This window comes from Petromyzon marinus, unplaced genomic scaffold (assembly GCF_048934315.1).
Source record: "Petromyzon marinus isolate PM22_M1 ecotype Great Lakes invasive population unplaced genomic scaffold, UKy_Petmar_22M1.pri1.0 PM_G_Scaffold_17, whole genome shotgun sequence".
Lineage (NCBI taxonomy): Eukaryota > Metazoa > Chordata > Hyperoartia > Petromyzontiformes > Petromyzontidae > Petromyzon > Petromyzon marinus.
The window spans coordinates 2830752-2857461 of record NW_027422728.1 but is presented as its reverse complement, the minus strand read 5'-3'; the positions used below and the strand labels follow the sequence as shown (position 1 = coordinate 2857461).

The 26710-nt window shown below is 46.1% G+C and overlaps 1 protein-coding gene and 1 pseudogene across 1 annotated transcript; both read left to right on the top strand.

Annotated features, from left to right (window-relative positions):
• The first annotated feature begins 1571 nt into the window (after window positions 1-1571).
• Window positions 1572-14084, top strand: LOC142911178 (uncharacterized; annotated as a pseudogene).
• Window positions 14085-15084: 1000 nt separating this feature from the next.
• Window positions 15085-26166, top strand: LOC142911144 (heterogeneous nuclear ribonucleoprotein L-like). The gene is made up of 11 exons (XM_076060233.1): window positions 15085-15176; window positions 15558-15643; window positions 15775-15871; window positions 17311-17380; window positions 20624-20710; window positions 21198-21454; window positions 21810-21931; window positions 22610-22811; window positions 23423-23480; window positions 24331-24426; window positions 24883-26166. The coding sequence occupies exons 5-11, from the start codon at window positions 20635-20637 to the stop codon at window positions 25020-25022; spliced, it is 951 nt and encodes a 316-aa protein (XP_075916348.1). The 5' UTR covers window positions 15085-15176; window positions 15558-15643; window positions 15775-15871; window positions 17311-17380; window positions 20624-20634; the 3' UTR covers window positions 25023-26166.
• Window positions 26167-26710: the final 544 nt, after the last annotated feature.

Here is a 26710-nt window from a genome sequence, read left to right as displayed (position 1 = left end):
CATACTACTTCCTGCTGTCGCGAGGCAACAGGAAGCTGCCGTGTGCGCGCTTGCACTGAAATCCGAGGTGAGAAATTCTCATCGTTGTGGTGGTGGTGGTTGTTGTTGTTGTTTACCAAGGTAGAGCCTCTCTCTCGTAGGGATGTCAGTTGAGTAGCAGCGAGCATGGGAATCGATGTCCAGGTTGGAACTTTACAACGCAGGGCCTAGCCACGCGGGGCCTTGCCTCCTGCCCTCGCCTGATTGCATTCACTTTAATTATCTCGCTTAAATTTTATTTGTCTTCACCCGGCTCGCCACTTTGTAACTTTGTTTTATTGTAAATATTCACGCAGTTTTTATTTTCTTTTGTTACCAGGCCAAGCCCGCTTGAGCTCCTATACCGCTCTTGTTATCAGAAGCGACCTGCCCACAACAACACAAGGTGAGGCTTTGTCAACGTGTGTGAATGTTTTGACTTAAAACTTTGGTGACTGCAGGAATTAATATTCTTGGTTCTTTCGGTAAAGTCACGTAGATAGAAAATAAAATTAAAATAACATAATAAATTATATTTTTTTAAATGAAGCAAAACACCCCACAACGTTTCTATGGCAACATTAATGTTGAAGATGCGAGGGCTTACAGGAATATTTATGACATTTGCCCTCTCATTGCGTGCCATGACAGTGCTGTTTGCACAGTCACACATACTCACTGTAAGATGATTTTCTCGGTCGTGGTTTTGTTTTTTTGCTTGTTGTGGTTGCACCCGATTCAAGAGCCGAAAGCCTCACGGGACTATAACCAAAAGAAATCAAACTGAAAATCAAAAAACTGAAACCGCGTGATGAATTTGGGAAGGTTTTTCACTGCATCTCCAAATATATATAAAAGGCAAAGTTGTGATTGTGTGTTGTCTGTTCAAAATGTTTAGCGTACTTCCCGACATGCAACAAACTGGAAATTTGCCATGTGGGTACTTTCCAGACTGTACACCGTGCAAACATTATACAAATACACTTTTGGTTTTTTTAGGGGGGGGGAGCTCAATAATGTATAGATTTTTTGCACAGCAAGTGAGCTGTGACGTCAAATCTGTCACGTGACCCGCGCATGTGGAAGCGTCACTCATTGTAGTGTAGCGGTTAGCGTTGTCTGTGTGTGTATCTGTGTGTGTGTCTGTGTGTGTGTCTGTGTGTGTATCTGTGTGTGTGTGGAAGCGTAAAGTATTGTAGTGTATCGGTTAGCGCTACACCGCGCTACGAACCCGGCGACCCGAGTTCGATTCCCGCTCACGGCCACCACCGGCGACGATTATTTGAACCGCTTCTGGGCCTCTCCTAGGTCGAGTCAGCCTCAAACGAGGAACTGCTGTGGTGTGAACATCGCCACTGGGGAGACAAAGGCGGCCGGACGTGGTGGATCCAAGTCCCGGGCGAAGCCAGGTAGTACAGCTAGTCGTGAATACATGAATGAATATAGACGTGTAACTCACGTGTGACTGTTTATATTCATTCCTCCATGGCTCGATACTGACGTGTAGATGGTGTGGATATTCTTATTTTCTGGCTGCAGCTGACGCTGGTCTGATGGAGCAAAGGCCCTCAGCACAGCAGCTCGGTACGACAAGTCAACAATGCGACCAGCGTGCATACAGCACGGATCGGACTGGAAATTTGACACAGCACCAGAGAACTCGCACAGGAGAGAAACCCTTCAAGTGCACTGTGTGTGGGAAGACATTTTCAGATTCATCGACTCTTAAAAAACACCAGAGAACACACACGGGAGAGAAACCCTTCAAGTGCAGTGTGTGTGTGAAGGCATTTTCACGGTCATCTGCTCTTAAAATACACCAGAGAACACACACGGGAGAGAAATCCTTCTTGTGCAGTGTGTGTGGGAAGACATTTTCTGATTCATCTGCTCTTAAAACACACCAGAGAACACACACGGGAGAGAAACCCTTCAGGTGCAGTGTGTGTGGGAAGACATTTTCAGATTCATCTACTCTTAAAACACACCAGAGAACACACACGGGAGAGAAACCCTTCAAGTGCAGTGTGTGTGGGAAGGCATTTTCACGGTCATCTGCTCTTAAAAAACATCAGAAAACACACACGGGAGAGAAACCCTTCAAGTGCAGTGTGTGTGGGAAGGCATTTTCACAGTCATATGGTCTTATATCACACCAGAGAACACACACGGGAGAGAAACCCTTTAAGTGCACTGTGTGTGACAAGGCATTTGCATGGCCATCAGTTCTTGAGACCCACCAGAGAACTCACACAGGAGAGAAACCCTTCAAGTGCAGTGTGTGTGGGAAGGCATTTTCACGGTCATCTGCTCTTAAAATACACCAGAGAACACACACAGGAGAGAAACCCTTCAAGTGCACTGTGTGTGGGAAGGCATTTTCAGATTCATCGACTCTTAAAATACACCAGAGAACACACACGGGAGAGAAACCCTTCAAGTGCAGTATGTGTGTGAAGACGTTTTCAGATTCATTTGCTCTTAAAACACACCAGAGAACACACACAGGAGAGAAACCCTTCATTTGCAGTGTGTGTGGGAAGGCATTTCCAGAATCATCTAATATTAAAAAACACCAGAGAACACACACGGGAGAGAAACCCTTCAAGTGCAGTGTGTGTGGGACGGCATTTTCATGGTCATCTGCTCTTAAAGCACACCAGAGAACACACACGGGAGAGAAACCCTTCAAGTGCACTGTATGTGGGAAGAAATTTTCAGATTTATCTACTCTTAAAAAACACCAGAGAACACACACGGGAGAGAAACCCTTCAAGTGCAGTGTGTGTGTGAAGGCATTTTCACGGTCATCTGCTCTTAAAACACACCAGAGAACACACACGGGAGAGAAACCCTTCAGGTGCACTGTGTGTGGGAAGACATTTTCAGATTCATCTACTCTTATAAAACACCACAGAACACACACGGGAGAGAAACCCTTCAAGTGCAGTGTGTGTGTGAAGGCATTTTCACGGTCATCTGCTCTTAAAACACACCAGAGAACACATACAGGAGAGAAACCCTTCTTGTGCAGTGTGTGTGGGAAGACATTTTCTGATTCATCTGCTCTTAAAACACACCAGAGAACACACACGGGAGAGAAACCCTTCAGGTGCACTGTGTGTGGGAAGACATTTTCAGATTCATTTGCTCTTAAAACACACCAGAGAACACACACAGGAGAGAAACCCTTCATTTGCAGTGTGTGTGGGAAGGCATTTTCACGGTCATCTGTTCTTAAAACACACCAGAGAACACATACAGGAGAGAAATCCTTCTTGTGCAGTGTGTGTGGGAAGACATTTTCTGATTCATCTGCTCTTAAAACACACCAGAGAACACACACGGGAGAGAAACCCTTCAGGTGCACTGTGTGTGGGAAGACATTTTCAGATTCATCTACTCTTATAAAACACCACAGAACACACACGGGAGAGAAACCCTTCAAGTGCAGTGTGTGTGGGAAGGCATTTTCACGGTCATCTGCTCTTAAAAAACACCAGAAAACACACACGGGAGAGAAACCCTTCAAATGCAGTGTGTGTGGGAAGGCATTTTCACAGTCATCTGGTCTTAAATCACACCGGAGAACACACACGGGAGAGAAAGCCTTCAAGTGCAGTGTGTGTGGGAAGGCATTTTCACAGTCATCTGCTCTTAAAAAACACCAGAGTACACACGGGAGAGAAACCCTTTAAGTGCAGTGTGTGTGGGAAGGCATTTGCACATTCATCAAATCTTCAAGTACACCAGAGAACACAGAAGCATCAGAAGATCCACAAGGAGTGGAGTCTGAAATCAGCTTGTGAAAGTCAAAGTGCCGCAATGAGCCCATCCCTCATGAAACATGAACTGGAAAAAAATCCCAGCTTGGACACTTTTAAAGGTATCGAGGTGAAATATGAAGAGGTGAAGGTGAAATGTGAAGAAGTGATGGTGAAGAGCGAAGAAGTGAAGGTGAAATGTGAAGATGAAGATTCAACTCCAAAATGGGACCTTCACATCGATGGAGGCAACGTAAAGCAGGAGGAGAATTCTGACTGAGGCAGAGCGAGGCAACTCCCAGCAGTTTGTGGAAGTGGAGGTGTGGGTGGACTTCCTCCTTGACAATCCAAAGTCAAGTGGAGACCCGGTAGATGTGTAAGCCAGAGACGATGTCGCTACAATAGATGCACCTTTGTCACAGGCCTTTAATGACAAGAACGTGAAGTTGAACACTTTGTGGGCCCATGGGTTGGGTAGATCTGTAACCAGGAGCGAGAGACAATAAGCTCCCAAGCATTCACTATGTTATAACAATTGCATTTACACGGTGCTTGCTTTATCGCCTCAGCAACTCAAAGTTTCGTGTCGTACCTCGTCTGAAACACTCGAAGAGCATCCCCAAGTAGCAGCTGCCCCTGTGTGGTACAAGGTGGTGGCCCTGCACCGGCCTGCATGTGGACAAGAGCCTGTCAGTAGGGGGCGATGATTGATGCGTCATCTCAGTTGTGTTGTTTGTAGGTAATCTTGATTCGAAGCTGTTGTGACTGCAGGAATCCACACTCTTGAGTTATTTCGGTAAAGTCACCACGTTGGTAGAAACATAACAGATCACGGCGTTTAGATCACAACACAAGCAATCGTCATCAGGTGGGACAACCACAGCAATAGAAACTGCTGAAGTAGTAGGCGCCTACTCCAGCAGTTTCTTCTTCTTGCTGCTGTGCTTGTCCCACCTGATGACGATTGCTTGTGTTGCCATCGAAACGCCGTGATCTATTATTTGTAGCGTAATGTTTAGAATTTGATACATTTTGACCCAGACGCCAGCATGCAACGGCCTACTCGTTTTGAATGACGCAACAATAGTACGTTGTACATACACTGTTAAGTAGACGGTGCGTATTTGTAAAATAACTTCTTGTTAATACGATTTAACGTGATGCAGTCAATTTCGCTGCAGTAATTCAATGTTGTTAATATGCCCGTCAATAATTTAGAATTAATACTTGTCTGATTGTGCGCGTAAATGTAACATTTTATCTGAGGGTCAAACATTGAATAAGTGATGTTAGGACAAAGTGTGTGTGTGTGTTTTGGAAGTAACCTGTACAGATAACTCGGGTGAGACCCGTTGTTCTTGTGATACAGGTCAAAGGGTACTTTTGTGTTTCACAAAGCGTCTGCCTCTGGAGCAACTCATTGTCTTTGAAATAGGGAGCACGCTCGGATCATTTATCAGTTACAAGGCATACCACTTAAAAGTTACACGTATAGGAGGAGGTACATTCTCTACAACACGAATTGTAGTTTTGTCTTACGTGTTGACGTAGATTTTGTCTAGCTAGGACTATAAATGCTCCTTGCTGATTGACGTCTGGATGTTCGTACCTATCGGTTGAAGCAAACCCCACTGCTGTTGTTGAGACGCTGTGCACCAATAAGGGTCCAACACATTGACGGCCTTCAGGCCAGGAAAGTCACAACATTTGCACACGAAGGACGCATTCACGCAAGTACCCCATGCTCCGTTTTGAAGTTTTAAAATGAAGCATCTTTGAATTGTGTTGTGTTTTGAATTAGATGATTTTATTTCTTCATTAAAAGCTTGTAACAATTTACATCTGGAAGACTTCGTTGAAAAGGACATTTCGTGTGAATTTTCTCTCAACGTTAAGTGGATGGCCTTGCCGGGGGTTCGGTTCAATGCGGACACAAACAGTGTACACACACACAGTGTATACACACATACAGTGTACACACAGTACACACACACAGTGTACACACACAGTGTATACACAGTGTACACACACAGTGTACACACACACAGTGTATACACACATAGTGTACACATACACAGTGTACACACACAGTGTACACACACACAGTGTACACAAACACAGTGTACACACACAGTGTACACACACACAGTGTATACACAGTGTACACACACACAGTGTACACACACAGTGTACACACACAGTGTACACAAACAGTGACACAGCGACACACACAGTGACAAAAACAAAGATACAAAGATCCCCCATATAGCCTTAGACTGTAGGGGCAAGTGCTGTTAGCGAGCACCTATGAAGGCCTGAACGGTACACGAGGGGGTGGGTGGCCAGCACCACGCCCGACCGCCTTTGTCTCCCTAGTGGCAATGTTTACACACCGCACCAGGTACTCATTTTAGGCTGAGTCGACCTAGGGGAAGCCCGGGACCGGTTCAGATAATCGTCACTGGTGTTGGCCGTGAGCGGGAATCGAACCCGGGTCGCCAGGTTCATAGCGCAGCGCGCTAACCGCTACACTATCGCTCCCCACACACAGTGACACACAGCGACACACACACAGTGACACACAGTACATCACACAGTGGACACACAGTGACACACAGTACACACACACAGTGTACACACACACAGTGTACACACACAGTGACACAGTGTACACACACACAGTGTACACAGTGACACAGCGACACACAGTGACACACGTGGTGTCAATAAAGTTACAGACACCACGTGGTGTCAATAAAGTTACAGGAACCGCGTGGTGTCAATAAAATTACAGCGGCCTAGAGGGGCGGACCGCGAAGCCTCGGCGAAAACTTCGTGCCAGTAAAACCCCTCACACCCCCTAGGCAGGGATCCCCTTGACCCCTCACACCCCCTAGGCAGGGATCCCCTTGACCCCTCACACCCCCTAGGCAGGGATCCCCTTGACCCCTCACACCCCCTAGGCAGGGATCCCCTTGACCCCTCACACCCCTAGGCAGGGATCCCCCTATGGGCAGTGTTGAGTCTATGGTGTAGTGCTGAGTCTATGGTGCAGTGTTGAGTCAGTGGGCAGTGTTGAGTCTATGGTGCGGTGTTGAGTCTATGGTGCAGTGTTGAGTCTATGGTGCAGTGCTGAGTCTATGGTGCAGTGCTGAGTCTATGGGCAGTGTTGAGTCTATGGTGCAGTGTTGAGTCAGTGGGCAGTGTTAAGTCTATGGTGCGGTGTTGAGTCTATGGTGCAGTGTTGAGTCTATGGGCAGTGTTGAGTCTATGGTGCAGTGTTGAGTCTATGGTGCAGTGTTGAGTCTATGGTACAGTGCTGAGTCTATGGTGCAGTGCTGAGTCTATGGTGCAGTGTTGAGTCTATGGTGCAGTGCTGAGTCTATGGTGCAGTGCTGAGTCTATGGTACAGTGCTGAGTCTATTGTGCAGTGTTGAGTCTATGGTGCAGTGCTGAGTCTATGGTGCAGTGCTGAGTCTATGGTGTAGTGTTGAGTCTATGGTGCAGTGCTGAGTCTATGGTGCAGTGCTGAGTCTATGGTGCAGTGTTGAGTCTATGGTGCAGTGTTGAGTATATGGGCAGTGTTGAGTCTATGGGCAGTGTTGAGTCTATGGGCAGTGTTGAATCTATGGTGCAGTGTTGAGTCTATGGTGCAGTGTTGAGTCTATGGTGCAGTGTTGAGTCTATGGTGCAGTGTTGAGTCTATGGGCAGTGTTGAGTCTATGGTGCGGTGTTGAGTCTATCGTGCAGTGCTGAGTCTATGGTACAGTGTTGAGTCTATGGTGGTGCAGTGTTGAGTCTATGGTGCAGTGTTGAGTCTATGGGCAGTGTTGAGTCAGTGGGCAAACGTACAAAATCAGCGGGGGATCAAATACTTTTTTCGTCATCTCAGTTGTGTTGTTTGTAGGTAATCTTGATTCGAAGCTGTCGTGACTGCAGGAATCCACACTCTTGAGTTATTTCGGTAAAGTCACCACGTGGGTAGAAACATAACAGATCACGGCGTTTAGATCACAACACAAGCAATCGTCATCAGGTGGGACAACCACAGCAATAGAAACTGCTGAAGATCCCCCATATAGCCTTAGACTGTAGGGGCAAGTGCTGTTAGCGAGCACCTATGAAGGCCTGAACGGTACACGAGGGGGTGGGTGGCCAGCACCACGCCCGACCGCCTTTGTCTCCCTAGTGGCAATGTTTACACACCGCACCAGGTACTCATTTTAGGCTGAGTCGACCTAGGGGAAGCCCGGGACCGGTTCAGATAATCGTCACTGGTGTTGGCCGTGAGCGGGAATCGAACCCGGGTCGCCAGGTTCATAGCGCAGCGCGCTAACCGCTACACTATCGCTCCCCACACACAGTGACACACAGCGACACACACACAGTGACACACAGTACATCACACAGTGTACACACAGTGACACACAGTGACACACAGTACACACACACAGTGTACACACACACAGTGTACACACACAGTGTACACACACACAGTGACACAGTGTACACACACACAGTGTACACAGTGACACAGCGACACACAGTGACACACGTGGTGTCAATAAAGTTACAGACACCACGTGGTGTCAATAAAGTTACAGGAACCGCGTGGTGTCAATAAAGTTACAGCGGCCTAGAGGGGCGGACCGCGAAGCCTCGGCGAAAACTTCGTGCCAGTAAAACCCCTCACACCCCCTAGGCAGGGATCCCCTTGACCCCTCACACCCCCTAGGCAGGGATCCCCTTGACCCCTCACACCCCCTAGGCAGGGATCCCCTTGACCCCTCACACCCCCTAGGCAGGGATCCCCTTGACCCCTCACACCCCTAGGCAGGGATCCCCCTATGGGCAGTGTTGAGTCTATGGTGTAGTGCTGAGTCTATGGTGCAGTGTTGAGTCAGTGGGCAGTGTTGAGTCTATGGTGCGGTGTTGAGTCTATGGTGCAGTGTTGAGTCTATGGTGCAGTGCTGAGTCTATGGTGCAGTGCTGAGTCTATGGGCAGTGTTGAGTCTATGGTGCAGTGTTGAGTCAGTGGGCAGTGTTAAGTCTATGGTGCGGTGTTGAGTCTATGGTGCAGTGTTGAGTCTATGGGCAGTGTTGAGTCTATGGTGCAGTGTTGAGTCTATGGTGCAGTGTTGAGTCTATGGTATAGTGCTGAGTCTATGGTGCAGTGCTGAGTCTATGGTGCAGTGTTGAGTCTATGGTGCAGTGCTGAGTCTATGGTGCAGTGCTGAGTCTATGGTACAGTGCTGAGTCTATTGTGCAGTGTTGAGTCTATGGTGCAGTGCTGAGTCTATGGTGCAGTGCTGAGTCTATGGTGTAGTGTTGAGTCTATGGTGCAGTGCTGAGTCTATGGTGCAGTGCTGAGTCTATGGTGCAGTGTTGAGTCTATGGTGCAGTGTTGAGTATATGGGCAGTGTTGAGTCTATGGGCAGTGTTGAGTCTATGGGCAGTGTTGAATCTATGGTGCAGTGTTGAGTCTATGGTGCAGTGTTGAGTCTATGGTGCAGTGTTGAGTCTATGGTGCAGTGTTGAGTCTATGGGCAGTGTTGAGTCTATGGTGCGGTGTTGAGTCTATGGTGCAGTGCTGAGTCTATGGTACAGTGTTGAGTCTATGGTGGTGCAGTGTTGAGTCTATGGTGCAGTGTTGAGTCTATGGGCAGTGTTGAGTCAGTGGGCAAACGTACAAAATCAGCGGGGGATCAAATACTTTTTTCCCTCACTGTAGTAGAGACGATGGGACGAAGGGTGCTACTTCATGTATTTTTGGTAAGCCGTATAATCTTGGTGGCCTGGCAGCAGAAGGTTTCAACGAGAACTGTTTGGTTTGATCAATTAATGTGGTTGAATCAGAAATGATTTTGGTTTGTATGACGAGGCTGTTGGTGGGATCTCTTTTTATTTTTGTATAGCTACCATCATTGAGTAATTCTTTAATTTTGTTGTTATATTCTATTTTATCCATGATGACAGTGGCATTGACCTTGTCGGCTGAGAGGATGACAATGTCATCCCTCTTTTTTTAATTCATATAATAATCAGATTTCATTATTTTTATTTATTTATTCTTATTTAAATATAATCAAATTTGATTAGTTACATTTTAAACGAAATTTTATTTACTTATTATTTAAAATAATCAAATGTGATTATTTGTGGTTATAAAGAAAGGCTAAATTATTAATTAAATATTTCTGCCTTTATTTATTATGTAAAAGTGATCGAAATAGGTCAATTATTTTATTATTTAATCATTATTATTTAAAAATAATCCAATTTGATTATTTTAACTTATAATGTATATTTCTTTATTATTTAAAACAATCACATTTTATTATTTTAATGTATGTTTTTTATTTATTTAATCTTATTTTAAAAATAATAAAACGTGGTTTTTATTTATTCTTATTTAAAAGTAATAAAATGTGATTGTTGGATTTTTTTATTTATTTATAATGCTTTTACAATAATCAAATTTGATTATTTTTATTTATCATTTATTATTATTTATTTAATATTATAAAAATTTAATCAAATTTAATTATGTAGTCCGAGTCCGACCTAGGGGGAGGCCCACGACTGCTTCAGATCTCCGTCGCCGGCCCCAGTCGGCCGAGAGAGGCGTCACGTGACGAGTGGCTGTGGGGTCACACCAAGCCGCGCGAACATCGCCAGAGGCCACATCGATCCGAGAATCGATGTCACGCGTTGGAATCGCCCCGCCGCCGCCGCCCGCTGCTGCCGCTGACGCTCGGCGATCCGCGCGGGCGTCGTTTTCGAGCGACAGGATCGCGAATCGATTCCCTCCGGCGCTCCACGCCATCACGATGTTGACCACCGCCGCCGCCTCCGCCGCCCGGCACGCGGCCAAGCGCCTGGGAGTCAATGGCGAAGGCAACGACCGCGTCCAGGCGGGCGCGATGGTGAGCGTCAGTGACGAGCGACTTGACGAGGTGTTTTTATAACGAGAAGATGTTTATTTTACTCCTCCTCGCCCAGAGCCTCGTTGTGAGGCCTGGGCCAGAGGCTTCACTCAGGCGACGTGCCACCACCACCACCAGCCGTGTTTATATTATTTAACGTGATTGTTTAGCTTTGTAACTCGCAGATTCCAGTGCCGTTGCGAAGAGCTTCTCGTTGTTGGTGTTGGGGATGGACCACGCGGACCACAGCATCGCTAGGCTCTGCTTACGTTCAGTAAAACGCGTTTTGGTAAACGTGGATTTCGTGTTCGTTAACACTTTGGGCTATTTCCAGTGTAATTTTTTTATACGGCGTTTTCTCTTCTAAGGGTGGGTATTCTCTTTGCACTGAACTAAAATAATAAAAAAATATGAAACAATAAAAACATTACTCATTGTTTTTTTCGGTAAAGTCACGTATGTAGAAATACAATAAAATTATATTAAAACAAAAAACAATCACGACGTTTCGATCACAACGCAAGCGATCTTCATCAGGTGTCAAGAACAAATCACGGAGGTAAATACAGCAAAAGATGAGAGACGAGAATTCAACAAACCTGAAACAACATGTGAAGCACATCCAGTCAGGCCAACAACACAGACACTTCCTGGCGGACCACGAATAAAAACATTGCCTACCAGGAGAAATTCGTTCATGAGGCTATCCACATATACAAGCACAGAGACAATTTCAACCGAGAAGATGGATTCTGGCTTAACAATCATTGGAAGGATTTGATAAACCATTTCGGGTCTTAATTGTTCACGCTTACGGTGGCTTTCAGACCGCATCCATTATTTTCGTCTCCCCCCTCCTCTTTTCAGAACATAGATGGACTGGTCCATCTGAACAAACTCTCAAATCGCTCTCCGTGGTGCTGACGTTAAAAAAATGCCACTTTTATTCAAATTTTCTTGCTGTGGTTTTCACACCTGATGATGATTGCTTCTTGTGTTGCAGTCAAAACGTCGTGAGAATTGTATTGTTTTATATTTTTATTATTTTATTGTTTCCCTTCTACGTGGTGACTTTTCCGGAAGAACCAAGAATATTAATCCCTGCAGTCACGAAAGCTTTAAATCAAAAGTTAAAATACTAATTAAGTTAAAATACCGATATGTTAAATGTCCCACGCGATAGCGTCGTGGGGTAGCTCTTCGACCCTCCCCAATGTGATTAAAAACTTTGCGGAATAAACTTTACAGCGTCTACAAAAGCGCACCTGGCGGTGGGGGATGCGAGTTCCAGAGTTTGTAACTCGAGGGCCGTTTAGATTTAAAGTTAAACTCGCGAACGTTCTTAGCGATTACTGAAATGATGGCACTGAGCTATGGCCATTTTTTGCCAAACGGATGCAGATTTAAAAAGCCCTTTAATGCAAGTGTCTGCATCTGCTCCGATATCACTTGCCGGCGATGTTAGCCTTGGCTTTATTTTGGTGATTTTGAAAAAGTTTTATGGTTTGGCCATGATTGTTTTGTTGTAGTACGGAGTTAGACTGATGGCTTTAATCTTAGTTGTCTTGTGGTTGTTGTTGTTGTTTGACTTGCATCCCACTGGGATTTTTGCACACAGCGTTGGTGTACGGTGCTATTTCAAGGATTATTTTGCTGTTTTTTCCTGGATTTTTTGTTTGCACAGTCACACAAAGTCACTTTAAGATGTTTTTATTGTTCATGTTTTTGTTTGTTGCGGTTGCACCCGATTCAAGAGCCAAATGGCTCACAGGGCTATACCAAATAAATGAAACTGAAAACTGTCTTCTCGGTATAGGAGGAAACAACAGCTTTGCACAATAGTCGTGTTGAGTTTGCTTCCTTGCCGACGTGCACAGGACACGTTTGAGGACCCACACAAGCCCCCACCGTCGGCTGTGGTTCACGTGCGGGGACTCTCGGACACAGCCCTCGAGTCGGACCTCGTGGAGGCCGTGCGGTACTTTGGCCTAGTCAGGTGACCAGTCGGTGGTGACCGTTGCCCGCATGGGGAAGAAAGCTGTATTATTATTGTTGTTTACCGAAAACACCAAAGATTAATTCCTGCAGTCACGAAAGCTTTGAACCAAGTTTAAACCGCCTCTACGGGGAGGTATAAGGTCTGTATCTTTGTGTCTGTCTTTGTGTTGTCTTGTGTTGTCTCTGCTTGTGTATCTGCCTTTGTGTCTGTGCTTGGATTTGTTTCTCTGTGCTGTCTCTGCCTGTGTGTCGGTCTTGGTGCTTCCGAATGTTTGCTGCCGTGCTCCACTTTGCTCTATGCATACCTCATGCTAAAATGTCCCATTGTCTCTCAGCCTTGCCTTCTCATGCTAAAATGTCCCATTGTCTCTCAGCCTTGCCTTCTCATGCTAATATGTCCCATTGTCTCTCAGCCTTGCCTTCTCTGCCTATTTAAGGCGACTTCACTGTGTGCTTGTACCTGTGCTGGTCTGCTGTACTTGAATGTCTATGTGTGTGTGTGCCGTCTGTATCTTAAATTTCATACTTAACTTGCAATTTAGCAATCTTTGAAATAACGTAATCAACCAGGCTTTGCGTTAATTGTGTTTTGACCGACCGTCTATGTTGCTTTATTTGGTTTCCAAATTCTGCTAAACTCTTGTCTGTTTGGTATGCTTCTCTCTCTATGTCCCCTATTGTGTCGGTGTTAGTTCCCCCCTACTTGGGTGTCTGTATATACATCTGGGGTTATGTGTTTCCCCTCTCTCTTAAATTTAGCTCTTCTGTACCTGATGATGGCTGCTTGTGTTGCAACCGAAACGTCGTACGCTATTATGTAATTTTATTAATTCTTATTTATACGTGACTTTACCGAAAAAAAAACAAAGATTATTGTTGTTATTATAGTTATTATTGTTATTGGTGTTGTTATTATTGTTATTATTGTTGTGGTGGTGGTGTTTGCGGACGTGGAGTGAACGTAGACCTTGGAAATTCGAGTATTACCGATTTTCGGTTCAATAACTCAAGAAATTGCATAACACAAAAATACTCGATGGTTCTTAAGCACGGGGTGGGAGATGCCCTTTCTGGGGGTGCAAGACGTGCCAGATTATTTTTTAACAAGGTAAATCCATCGAAACACATTGAGCACGGGCACGTACGCACCGCTACTTTGTTCCATCAAACCTCTAAATTAATAAACATTGTACGTTTTAAAAAAAATATTGAGAACCAAAGGGGGGGTGGCAAGGCTGCAGGTTAAAGCTCAAGAACCACTTCCGTAAATAAAAAGTCGTGGCCGCGTGTGGCGGTGGACGAGAGGGCGTGGCGTTGCCCACGTCACGGCGTGATCGGCGACGCCGTGCGTGGCTTACTCGGGGCCTTGCCAGCCTGAAGTGACCAACCAAAAACCACTTCAACTTCTTTGGGGTTCTTTCGGTAAAGTCACCACCGCGTAGAATGAGAATAAAATAATAAATTAATAAAAATAACACGATAAAATTCTCACGACGTTTCGGGCCACAACACAAGTGGCCTTCATCAGGTGAAGGGACGAGACTGCCAAACTGAAATGGGACAGTCTCGTCCCTTCACCTGATGAAGGCGACTTGTGTTGTGGCCGAAACGTCGTGAGAATTTTATTGTGTTTTTTTTTATTAATTTATTATTTTATTCTCATTCTACGCGACTATACCGAAAGAACCAAAGAAGATGAATCCTTGCAGTCACGAAAGCTTTAAATGGAAACAAAAACCGTTTGATTTTCAATTTCCCCAAGTCACGAATTCCCTCCGAATTAAAGTGCCGCTGCTGCTTTTGTTGTGCCGTCTGACAAAAGCGGCACACGTTCAACTGTGATTAGTAACCGTGTTAAAAATTAATATCTCGTATTGAAATGGTGCACACACGTACCTTGTTTATGTACGTTTGAAGAGGCTTCGTTTGTCAGGTGATACATCGACAGAAGAAGACTACATTACCCTCAAGATGTATTTTAAATATAATTATATTCTTACAGTACATTCAATTCCAACGTACTACACTGCCAAACTGAAATGGGACGTGGCATCTAACCTGCATCCAACCAGTCTCCACTCCGTTGCATGCATTGAAACATTTCTTGAGATCAAATGAGGTGACTTGGAGCAGACCAACCTCGTGTTTAACATTAACAACAACAGGCATGCGTTTTAAAGTCGGCCACATCTTTGAATAACGGCACTCGTTTGAATCGCTCCCTCCGTGCAGCTACGTGGTGATGATACCCAAGACGCGGCAGGCGCTGGTGGAGTTTGAAGACCCGGAGAGCTCCCGCAGCTGCGTCGACTACTCGTCCAAGGGCTCCGTCTACGTGTGCGGGCAGCCGGCCTACTTTAACTTCTCTACCAGCTAGAAGCTTTGGCGCCCTGGCGTCCCGGGGGACAACGGCAACAGCAACCACATCCTGCTCTTCACCATTCTCAACCCCATCTACCCCATCACCACGGTGGGCATTGTTACACTTACAGCAGCTGGACATTAATGTGTGAATAGTTTGTCGGGTGTGCCACGCACACACGCGCATGTTTCATTTATACGAGTGAAATTATGTCCGTTTTGGATTACAGTGAATGGCTTTGCTAAGGAAATTACATTGATCCTTTGGTTCATTTGAGGCAATTGAAGTCGTGTTTTTTGTTTGTGCTTTGAAGTCTACCAATGGCATTGAATAAAAAACAATATATAGACCTAATGTTGATTTTGGAAAGCGTTGATGTCCTGTATGGCTCGATCTTAAAAATTCACTGGAAAAAAAGCTTTTCAAATTTACTTGGTAATGCGTGCAAAATCACCTCGCTGCGTTTGTGTGCTCCATGTGGTCCTGCAGGATGTGCTTTACAACATTTGCAAACCATTTGGGCCTCTGCAACGCATTGTTATCTTCAGGAAGAATGGCCTGCAGGCCTTTGTGGAATATCCTTTCAACGAGATGCATAACCGTAACGATATGTCCGCCATTCACGTAATTTTACGTGTTATTTTGGAGATGCTAAATGTATTGTTTTTAAAATGAAATGGTCGTGTTTTCCTTAATTTTTGGCCACGTTTGTTTCGGTTGAGAGCGCCGAGAGAGCGAACTCATCTCTGAATGGAGCGGACATCTATTCGGGCTGCTGTACTCTCATAGTGGACTATGCAAGGGCAAGTACAACCGATACTTTGTACATTCACAAGTGTGTGCACCACAACCTGGGTTTTTTCACCCGCAGACCAAAGATTTCATTTAATATTATGAATTGACCACTTTGGTGAGCAAATAATGCTGAATACACACGGCAATTCATTGCTAGATGAGGGCTTCTGCACTCGATGCCTGTTGTGGGGGTTATTTGACTTGTGTGCGGGGTAAAGGAGTGTAGCATATATTGTGGCTGCATAGAAATACAATGCACCCAATGGATTTTACAGCTGCCCACCACACAGCCCCACAACCTACAACAACCCATTGTGCATGACGGGCATCCTTGCCGTTGTCTAAAGTCAAACTTTTCCCAATTGATATTACCGTGTGAGGGTGGTTCTCATCTGAGCCAGTGCCCTGAGCCAGTTAATGTAAAATTCGCATCCAGTGGGAAGGGTAGAGTTGGTTTTCAATTCGATTTTATTTGGTGACGGGTGATTAACATTCAGCCATAGGCTGCTTTGCGAGACCTGCAGAGTACCTGAGGGGAGATGTTACATTGTTAGCAGGAAATAAAATTACAGAACAGTAATAACGAATGCATCATTTTCATAACGGGGTTATGGCACTTCAACATTTTTGAGGTATACGATCAAGGCTAACGCTTTACAGTACACGAGGAACACTGCGAATAAATAATACCGAGTTAGGCAGAGCATGCCAAACTTATGTGCGATTAAACAAGTTTGGAATTTAAATAGGCCACCGAGGGATAGCGATTTTTATCTGCAAACACGAAGGGAGCTTGTTCCAACGAAGAGGGATAATCAACACGTGATCTTAAAAAAAAAACTGGTGGCAGAAGGCCACTGTTTTCCCACAACTCCGATAAGCACGCTTTTGCTACGTACGGTGCGAAAGTTTAGCTTATCGTTGACTTGCTACGTGTGGCAGCTCTTATTCATTCATCTCCCAGGAGGTTAAGGGTTGCGTTAAGTACCTCGGCTTTACCGCAAGTTGCGTGCCGTAATTGTCTCGGGGGTAATGACCGCTTAATAATTATTATGCTTGTAAATTTTAAATGGTTCTAAAGTTTCGATTTAAAGCTTTCGTGACTGCAAGGATTCATCTTCTTTGGTTCTTTCGGTAAAGTCACCACGTAGAATGAGAATAAAATAATAAAATAAAACAATAAAATTATCACGACGTTTCGGCCACAACACAAGGTCGGGACGACAGGTTTGTTCCTTTCACCTGAAGAAGGCCACTTGTGTTGTGGCCGAAACGTCGTGAGAATTTTATTGTTTTATTTTATTATTTTATCCTCATTCTATGTGGTGACTTTACCGAAAGAACCAAAGAAGGTTCTAAAGTTATATAATTTTTTCCCAGCATCTATGCCCTATATGCTGGCCACGAATAATGTTTATCTTTTCCCCCTGCTGTGTCCTCTTTACAGGCGACGCGTCTGAATGTGTTTAAAAATGACTCTGATACCTGGGACTTCACCAACCCTGGCCTCAAGCAAGGTAAGACCAATATTGAGCATATCAGAGCCGCGCTCTCTCGACAGCTGGTGGTGGTGAGCCCTCGGGTGTGTGGGGGGTGACGTTTTTAACGCAAGGGCTGGGGGGTGTGCACGGCGTGATGAAACAGGCATTGACTTTCTGTACGCGGCCGGCTTTGCCGTGTTATACTTGAAGATCAGTGGCCAAGTAGAGGGGGAAGTTTGGAGCGTTCTCAAGAGGATAATGCAGCTTCTGCACTTGAGATTTTGGTTGCAGAAAAATGTCACACCTGCAGACACTTGGTTGTCTTGAAGCACATTGGTGTACTGTTTACAATCTACAGAACTTGGTCGTTGTCACAGGAAGTTATTTGAAACGCCATTCCCCTCTTTTGTATCAATCATGCAATCACTGCAATTGTGTAGAGCTGGTCAAGGTTATTTTCGTTTATACCTATCTTCTCCATATATATAAAAGGCAAAGTTGTGAATATGTGTGTCTGTTCAAAATGTTTAGCGTACTTCCCGACATGCAACAAACTGGAAATTTGCCATGTGGGTACTTTCCAGACTGTACACCGTGCAAACATTACACAAATACACTTTTGTTTTTTGGGGGGGGGGGGAGCTCGATAATGCATTTATTTTTTGCACGGCAAGTGAGCTGTGACGTCAAATCTGTCACGTGACCCGTAGTGTAGCGGTTAGCGCTACGCTGCGCTACGAACCCGGCGACCCAAGTTCGATTCCCGCTCACCGCCACCACCGGTGACGATTATTTTAACCGGTCCTGGGCCTCCCCTAGGTCGACTCAGCCTCAAACGAGTAACTGCTGTGGTGTGTGAACATCGCCACTGGGGAGACAAAGGCGGCCGGGCGTGGTGGATCCAAGTCCCGGGCGAAGCCGGGTAGTAACAGCTAGCGCAACATATAACTAAATAATCTTTGTGTTTTTTTAGCCCATGCTAAGCTTGCGTAGTTTACTCTGGGCAGATTGGTTTTAAACTCCTGCCCTTGTACTTTGTTTTTCTAGTTTACCCTTCACAACAATGTGGCAGTATAAGTGAATGTTGTGAAGAACAGGATTCACAAGGAGGCATGTGGCTGCTGGAGTGTTCAATAATCCATTGGATTAATTTTTTTGTTACCATTAAAGCTGTTGCCCTGGTACTGGACATGCGATAGACATTGCCATTAAGTTGGTGGCGTTTTAGATTTTGATCAGCTTTGAAGATTTTCCCAACGTCAAGTGCATGTGGCCCATAGGCGGGTACTCGGTTGTTCGGGGTGTATCAAGGCTGGGCATTTTTACACTACAGTGTAAAACCTTGCATTGCGAGCATAATTCGTTCCGGGAACGTGTTTGTAATCCAAAGCGCTCGTACATCAAAGCACTCGTCTATCAGTTGTGTGATCACGTGACTCACGGCAGTACAAAGTGTGTCTACACGTACACTGCTCGTATTGCAAGACCTCGCTCGTTTATCAAGTTAATATTTATTTTCAATTTTAGCTCGTCTTGCAAAACACTTGCAGACCAAGTTACTCGCAATCCAAGGTTTTACTTTTATATTTAGATTTACCAGGGTGTGTGTCTGTTGGATCAGAAGTAGGTGCCAACTTTCACTGGCATATTTGAGGTGGACATTGCACGTTGCGTTTTTATATTTTGTAGGGTTGAGAAACCTTGACTGCATTATGTGGTGTCTGGATACTAAGCGGAGAAGCTTAGAGGATGTCAGAAAAGCCGATATTTACGATTGAAAATATCACTTATTATAAAGTAACCCTTTTAATTTGGTACGATTGAGCCTGAACAGGAAAATGGTATCTTTGTCCCGAGTACATTGTGTGTACGCACAGATATTAGTTTCCGAAGAGGTAAGTCTCGCCACTTTATCAAGGGAGCTTCAGGGACACGGTGCGGTTTGATTTAATCGCCAAATTTCCGTAAACGCTTCGAAGAGTATTTTCCTCACTCCCAACATCAACGCTACAAGGAGCATCTGCGAGCATTGCCGCACACAAGCACACGAGGCAATTTGCAAGCAACACACGAGCAATCAAGCGCCCGGCAGCCAACAGCCACCGACGTGAACGGCGACGACACGAACGGCGACATTGGCGACATCCTCGTCGGCACTTGGGAGGCACCGGGGACCATGCAACCAACACGCCGCCACCGCTGTGACACGCACGGCCGACCCGCGCCCCCCACGCCTGCAGCGCCACGTCACGGAACACTCGGCACTCGGCGCAGCACGCCGCGTCCGCTGCACCGCAACCGCCACGTGCCGCTTGGCAGAGGCCATCGGATAACCTGCGTCCAGCCGCAGGCACCGGGGGACACGGCGCTGACAGACCGGCAAAGCACCGGAACCGCCGCGAAGAAGCCGGGAGCGACGAAAGCCCGCATTCACCGCGAACGGGACTTGGAAATAAGCCGAACGGAACGCGTGCCGATGCGTTTGGGGCTTAAAATCGCTCCGTTGGTGAGAATTTACCTCCACGCTCGTACGTTTAGACTGCCTTGCTAAAGTTTTGTTTGCAAACGAGGATTTTGACATTGCAGATGCCAGACACAACGCATTTCGCATCGGTTTATAAGCGGCGATCTTTTTCATTTTAAAGGTTCGTAAGGCCCCGTCGCCCACTTCAAGCGTCCCAATTTTAAGCCCCAAACCAAAAAGGGTCGCCGGAGAGCGAGAGGTGCGGTGGCACGGACAACGCGGGGGGGTGCATTTGTGCCAAGCGTGACTGCTGTTGGCGCAGGAAAGAAGGCGCCGGCCTTTCTGTTGCATCCTCCTCGCGATGGGTCGTCAGCCGCCGCCCGACTCTGGGCAACTTTGTGTTCCCGTCGAAGCGTAGACTGGGTAAGAAATGAGCGGGCATCGCAGGCGGCAACCACGGACACTCGCTGACGCCGCACCTCGGAACAATTTGTCGCGTGCATCTGTACACCTCGAATAAATTTTGTTTTTTCTTCTTCTTGCGATGAGCGTTTCTTTACGCGCTGTATTTTGTATGGTGCTCGTTATTTATGTTGCGCCGTGTGAAATCTGCATTTTAAAAAATACCGCCAATTGTTTTTATCGACAGACGCAGCGCGCCCCCGTGTGGAGTGTGCCCGGAATTTCTTAATGTGTTGGTCATGTGAATGTTCTGGGTGCAGAATGCATTTTTTGGATTGTCCTTATTTTGTGCAGCAATGAGCGCTTATGTTTCCCGTGGGTGAATTTGGTGATCGTTTTTTTGTTGTTTTCAGAGGACAATGCAATGATGCCAGCGAAGCAAACGTCTCTCCTTGGCGACCATCCCAAAGCACACGCTTGCGGTGGTGGCAACTGTGGAGGTAATCCCCTTGTTGCGAATGCTATAATTTCGGTTTCCTTCAGCTTGCTGTCAGATTGAAAGAACCTGCTGCCTGTTGAGAACATTTCTTATTTGGAATTAGTGTTAAGGTGCATCCTAAAAACCTTTTTTTGCGATTAACAATTGCAACGTATGAGTTGCTTTGTGTTTTAAGAGACGATATTTCCAATAGCTATCAGATGTATTGGGTATTTAAAACAAGCTATGCTGAATAAGAGCTCTAGCTTGGTGGCCCTCAACCTAAAATAAAAACTAGTTTAGTCTATTCCCTAGGCAACTGAGTCTTCTGGACCAATGTTTTCCAGTGTCTCCAAGGAGTAGAGTGGTGATTCCTGGGTTACCTGACCTTATAGGAAAGGGCACACGTGTGTAAGATGATGGTTATCATAAATCTGTTTTTCAGAGAAGTTTAGAGAGTTTCAGCTAGTTCACGATGCGTTTCCCCCTCTTGTGTGTTTGCGTCACAGGCCACCAGCAGCCACCACCACCGGGCGTCGACTACGGATCTGGCGGCGACGGCATGGGCGGTGGGGGAGGAATGGGCATGGGAGTAGGCATGGGCAACCAGGTTGGGCCCCAGGGTGGTACCCAGGGCCAGCACGTGCAGGCCATGATGAACCAGCAGGCCGACAACAAGGTCCTCATTGTGTACGACTTGGACGCCGAACGCTTCAACTGCGACCGCGTGTTTAACATCCTCTGCCTCTTCGGCGACATGGAGAAGGTGCCTTCGCTGGGTGTTGCGCGCACCTGCTTTGAAATGAGTCCCCGTTTTTTTTCTTCCAAAGGTTCAACCGCGGTGCAATGCGTACGCACGCGTGTGGTGCACGTCGTGCGCTGATCGTGTTATATAAAGTGGGAGATTCACACGACCAAATTTGTGCACCGATTGACAACATAAACATTTGGTAATTTTCTTTACAAAAATGTACCCAATGCGAAGTGTTCTTTGTGCATGTTTTCTAATGGCCCCTCGGCCAACACTTCACATTTCAACAATGCGTTACAACGAAACTTGTAGATATTTTCGTGCAAGATTGCACGATGCTGAACCATCTTACGGGTTGTTATTTTTGTAGGTTAAGTTCCTGAAGAGCAAGCCGGGAGCCGCCATGGTCGAGATGGGAGATCAGTACGCCGTGCACAGGGCGGTTTTTCACTTCAATATGTCTCAGATCTTTGGAAATAAAATCAACCTCTGGTGAGCCTTTTTGTTCCCGTGTTAAATTGGTAAATGTAACTCGTCATATCCTGTTAATGTAATTGGATACTGCTTTCCATTTAGAGAAGACAACTTTAGTAAATATTTAGTGCAAGTGACTAAATTTTAGGACGGTGAAAAAGAGAGCTGATGAATACCGTGAACGAAACACTCGTCACAGCTCACGAGGACCCCGGTGACTTGCTGTCCAGAGCCTTTATTGAAGTGGCGAACATGAAATTTGGATTCTAGATTTGAAGCTTTACGGGGAGGGCCTTTATTGAAATAGCGAACGTGAAATTTGGATTCTAGATTTGAAGCTCTACGGGGAGGGCTTTCACCTATCTGTTAGAGCTTTCAACAGACAACGGGACAAGAAGTCAAAGCTCATCGAGACGCTGACCTTCCTCAAAAGATGCCGCGACAACAAGCTTAAAGGACGCGACCTGGGCTTGCTGTCTTCACTCCAACGCTGTCCTCTGGACAGTCCGGTCCCTTCACCTGATGAAGGCCACTTGTGTTGTGGCCGAAACGTCGTGATTTTTTGTTATTTTATTTTTTACCCACGAGACTTTACCGAATCGAACCAAAGAGCACGTGAAATTTGGAACGTGATAAAATAAAAACTAAAAACAGTTTCTTCGCGCTATTCCCTCCCTTCCGCCCTCGTCTTGGCAGCGTGTCGAGGCAGCGGTCGATTGTGCCGGGCCAGGCGTTCGAGCTGCCGGACGGCACCGACAGCTACAGGGACTACGCAGGTTCTCACAACCACCGCTACGCCAACAGCGAGAAGGCGGCGAAGAACCGCAACCAGCGTCCCACCGTGGTGCTGCACTTCTTCAACGCGCCCACGGACATCACGGCCGAGATGTTCGCGCAGGTCCGTGCCCCCGCCGCCCCTTCAGCCTACTGCCAGCAGCGCAGAAGGGGAGCGCGTTCGGTTTCTTTAAAAGTTTTCCCAGGTGAAGCTTTTATAAATATTCAAGTCCAAAGTTTGCACGTGAAACAATCGTGGGTTTTTAAGATGAGCCTATTGATGTTGTGGAGTTTGTGGTGGCCAATGACACGTTTCCTGTGACGGGACAAATGTAAAATGGTGTAATGTAGTTTCCTTTCAGCGGTTAAAACATAAGATGTATAAATAATGCAGTCGATGTTCCAAAGGGACTTTTTTGTTACAGACTAGACAACACCTCGCGTTAATTTGTCCTGTTTAATACATTACGATTCATATTCATTCGTATTCGAAAGGTTTACATTTCAGTCTTTGGACATTGTTTCTGCAAATGGTTGCATTCCCCCTGAGTCTATGCTTGGTGTTCACAATAATCTGAGCACTTTAAAAGACTGCTCCAAAGCTGGCGAATGTAAATTTAAAAATGGACAACGGGATTTGTGCCTGCAATTAAAATGACATCTCCCGAATGCTTTACCGGTGCACGTTAACTGTTACCAACTATAACGTGAACGCCGCCCGTTCTGTCCCCGCAGCTGTGCGACGAAATGTCGATTGCGAAGCCCCGCTCTTTCAAAGTGTTTTCTGGAAAAAGTAAGTCCCGCAAAGTATGTTTATTATTTATCTTACGTGTCATGGCACAGAATAAATCGTGTACTGTATTCTCCATGCAATCGTCGCTTGATTTACAGCACGACACCAGATGATCTGCAACGTGTGCTATGAGGCCATGCTCAAGAAACCCTGTGAGAAATTCTCTCCCGAGAGCAATCCTTGCTATTCACTCGCGCCCAAGCTGACTGAAGCGTGTTAGCGTAGCCAAGGCATCGGACTGAAGCCTTCCTGCTGCAGAAATTCACCGACGACTGACACCACCCTTTAAACACGGCAAAGGGTTTCATATTCTTGGTTCTTTAGGTAAAGTCACGTAGAAGGGAAACAACAAAATAATAAATATATACAAACACAGACAATTTCAACCGAGAAGATGGATTCTGGCTTAGCAATCATTGGAAGGATTTGATAAACCATTTCGGGTCTTAATTGATTGTTCACGCTTACGGTGGCTTTCAGACCGCATCCATTATTTTCGTCTCCCCCCTCCTCTTTTCAGAACATAGATGAACTCGTCCATCTGAACAACTGCCAAATCGCTCTCCGTGGTGCTAACGTTAAAAATAACCGCCACTTTTTTCAAATTTTCTTGCTGTGGTTTTCACACCTGATGATGATTGCTTGTGTTGCAGTCGAAACGTCGTGAGAATTTTATTGTTTTATATTTTTATTATTTTATTGTTTCCCTTCTACGTGGTGGTGACTTTACCGAAAGAACCAAGAATATGAATCCCTGCAGTCACGAAAGCTTTAAATCAAAATGGTGAAGGGTGTTGCGTTTTACACGACCCAAATGACTCCATGAGCAATGGTCCGTCCACGTGTCCAGCCGATAGGAGCGTGTCCGGCCTGACGGAGTGGGAGACCAAGAACGATGCCATGGAGGCTCTGGCGTGCATTAACCATCACCCCCTGAAGAACGCAAGTAAGTTGTGGGGTGTTGGCCATTTGTGTTGGTGCGATGACATTGAAGCGGTGCTGCATTATTGGCAAATCTTTGGTCGTACGCTCTGTTGAGCACCTAATGTTCAGATTTGGGGGGGGGCGCTTGTTATTACCATAGCACCATCTGTGTACACTGGCTGCCTAGCAGCCTTGGGTGAAATTGCAGGAAGTGAAAGCAGTTGTAGATTGTTGTATTATATATTAACAGGTTGTTATTTATGGGCGATTTGGATTTCGTTGTTGTTTGCATATACAGAATGGAATTGAAAGTTGACATAGCCAAGCACTTTCACTTATCACAACTCAACATTATCTTAGCTCCCTGAACGAGTTTGTCGACATCGACAAAGATCCTCCTAAGAATCGCTTCATTGTTTTAAGTTTTTGTGTGCTCCAGTGAAGACGTCATGTGGCTCCCCTGTTTTTATTTTCTCAGATGTTCCATACTTCTACACCCTCAAACTGTGCTTCTATAAACCCCAAGAGAAAATAGAACAGTGTTTGAAAATAAAAGTATGGAGAGATGCATGTTTGACATCGAACTGGAATCGATTGAACATGAGCGTGGAGACATGAAGGAAGTTGGGCATAGGGTAGGTGAGTGACTGAGTGTGTGGGTGGCTAGGTGAGTGACTGAGTGACTGAGTGTGTGGGTGGCTAGGTGAGTGAATGAGTGTGTGGGTGGCTAGGTGAGTGACTGAGTGAATGAGTGAGTGAATGTGTGGGTGGCTAGGTGAGTGACTGCGTGAATGAGTGACTGTGTGGGTGGCTAGGTGAGTGACTGTGGGTGGCTAGGTGAGTGACTGAATGAGTGACTAAGTGTCTGTGTGGGTGGCTAAGTGAGTGACTGAGTGAATGAGTGAGTGTGTGGGTGGCTAGATGAGTCACTGAGTGAATGAGTGACTGTGTCTGTGGGTGGCTAGGTGAGTGACTGAGTGAATGAGTGTGTGGGTGGCTAAGTGAGTGACTGAGTGAATGAGTGACTGAGTGTGTGGGTGGCTAGGTGAGTGTGTTAATGAGTGTGTGTGGGTGGCTAGGTGAGTGAGTGAATGAGTGACTTGAGTGTGTGGGTGGCTAGGTGAGTGAGTGACTGAGTGTGTGGGTGGCTAGGTGAGTGAGTGACTGAGTGTGTGGGTGGCTAGGTGAGTGAATGAGTGACTGTGTGGGTGGCTAGGTGAGTGAGTGACTGTGTGGGTGGCTAGGTGAGTGAGTGACAGTGTCTGTGTGGGTGGGTAGGTGAGTGACTGTGTGTCTGTGGGTGGCTAGGTGAGTGTGTGGGTGGCTAGGTGAGTGCGTGAATGAGTGACTGTGTGTGTGTGCGGCTAGGTGAGTGAATGACTGAGTGTGTGGGTGGCTAGGTGAGTGAATGACTGAGTGTGTGGGTGGCTAGGTGAGTGACTGTGTGGGTGGCTAGGTGAGTGAGTGACTGAGTGTGTGGGTGGCTAGGTGAGTGACTGTGTGTCTGTGTGGGTGGCTTATCAGGGACGGGTCCCGTGTGGCCAGTGGTCGAGACCTGTACCTTGGCTGGGTCAGGTCAGACTAGCCTCCCCTAGGACCCCCTTAGCCGGAGGACCCCGAGACCCTAGCCCAGGAATAGGGCGAGTTAGACCGAAGCCGTACCTCCTCAGCTAGCAGCGGGTGAAGGGGCCGTTACCCCTTCAAGTAGAAGGCTGTATTGTATTGTGTTAAGCACCTTTGTAATAAATAAGCATTGCCTCTACCGATTCGTCTCTACGCTGTCTTAAAGAACCCACTACACATGTACAGGAATAACTCTTACGTCTTTAACCATTGAACTTGTTTTAAATACATATAAAAACTCTAAACATTTATCATGTGCACAGTATTGTAATTAAGGCGGGTACTGATACCCCAATAAAGTGCTCATATTTGGTCAGAGGAAAACCAATGCTCATTCGGTAATGCATCTCCATTGGAAGCATGTTATGATGACCTCCTACAGCGCTGTTTCACGAAGTGTTCCGTTTATCAAGAACGCATCCTGGCTGCCATAAGAGGCACGCATAAAACTGAAGGCCGCCTGGGATCAAACTTACAAAATAAGCGGATGAGAGCAGGTTGGTGCGCTTTCGGAAAATGTAACTTTATAATGAAACGCAAGACCCAATCTAGATGTGACTCACTTGCAGCACTCCACTGCCCCTACTCCACACCCCCTCTACTCTCTCCTCCCTGGCTCCTGAACCCCTCTCTTACCTACATAGCCTCTTGTCACAGCAGCCCTTTTGCCCTCTTCAGCAATT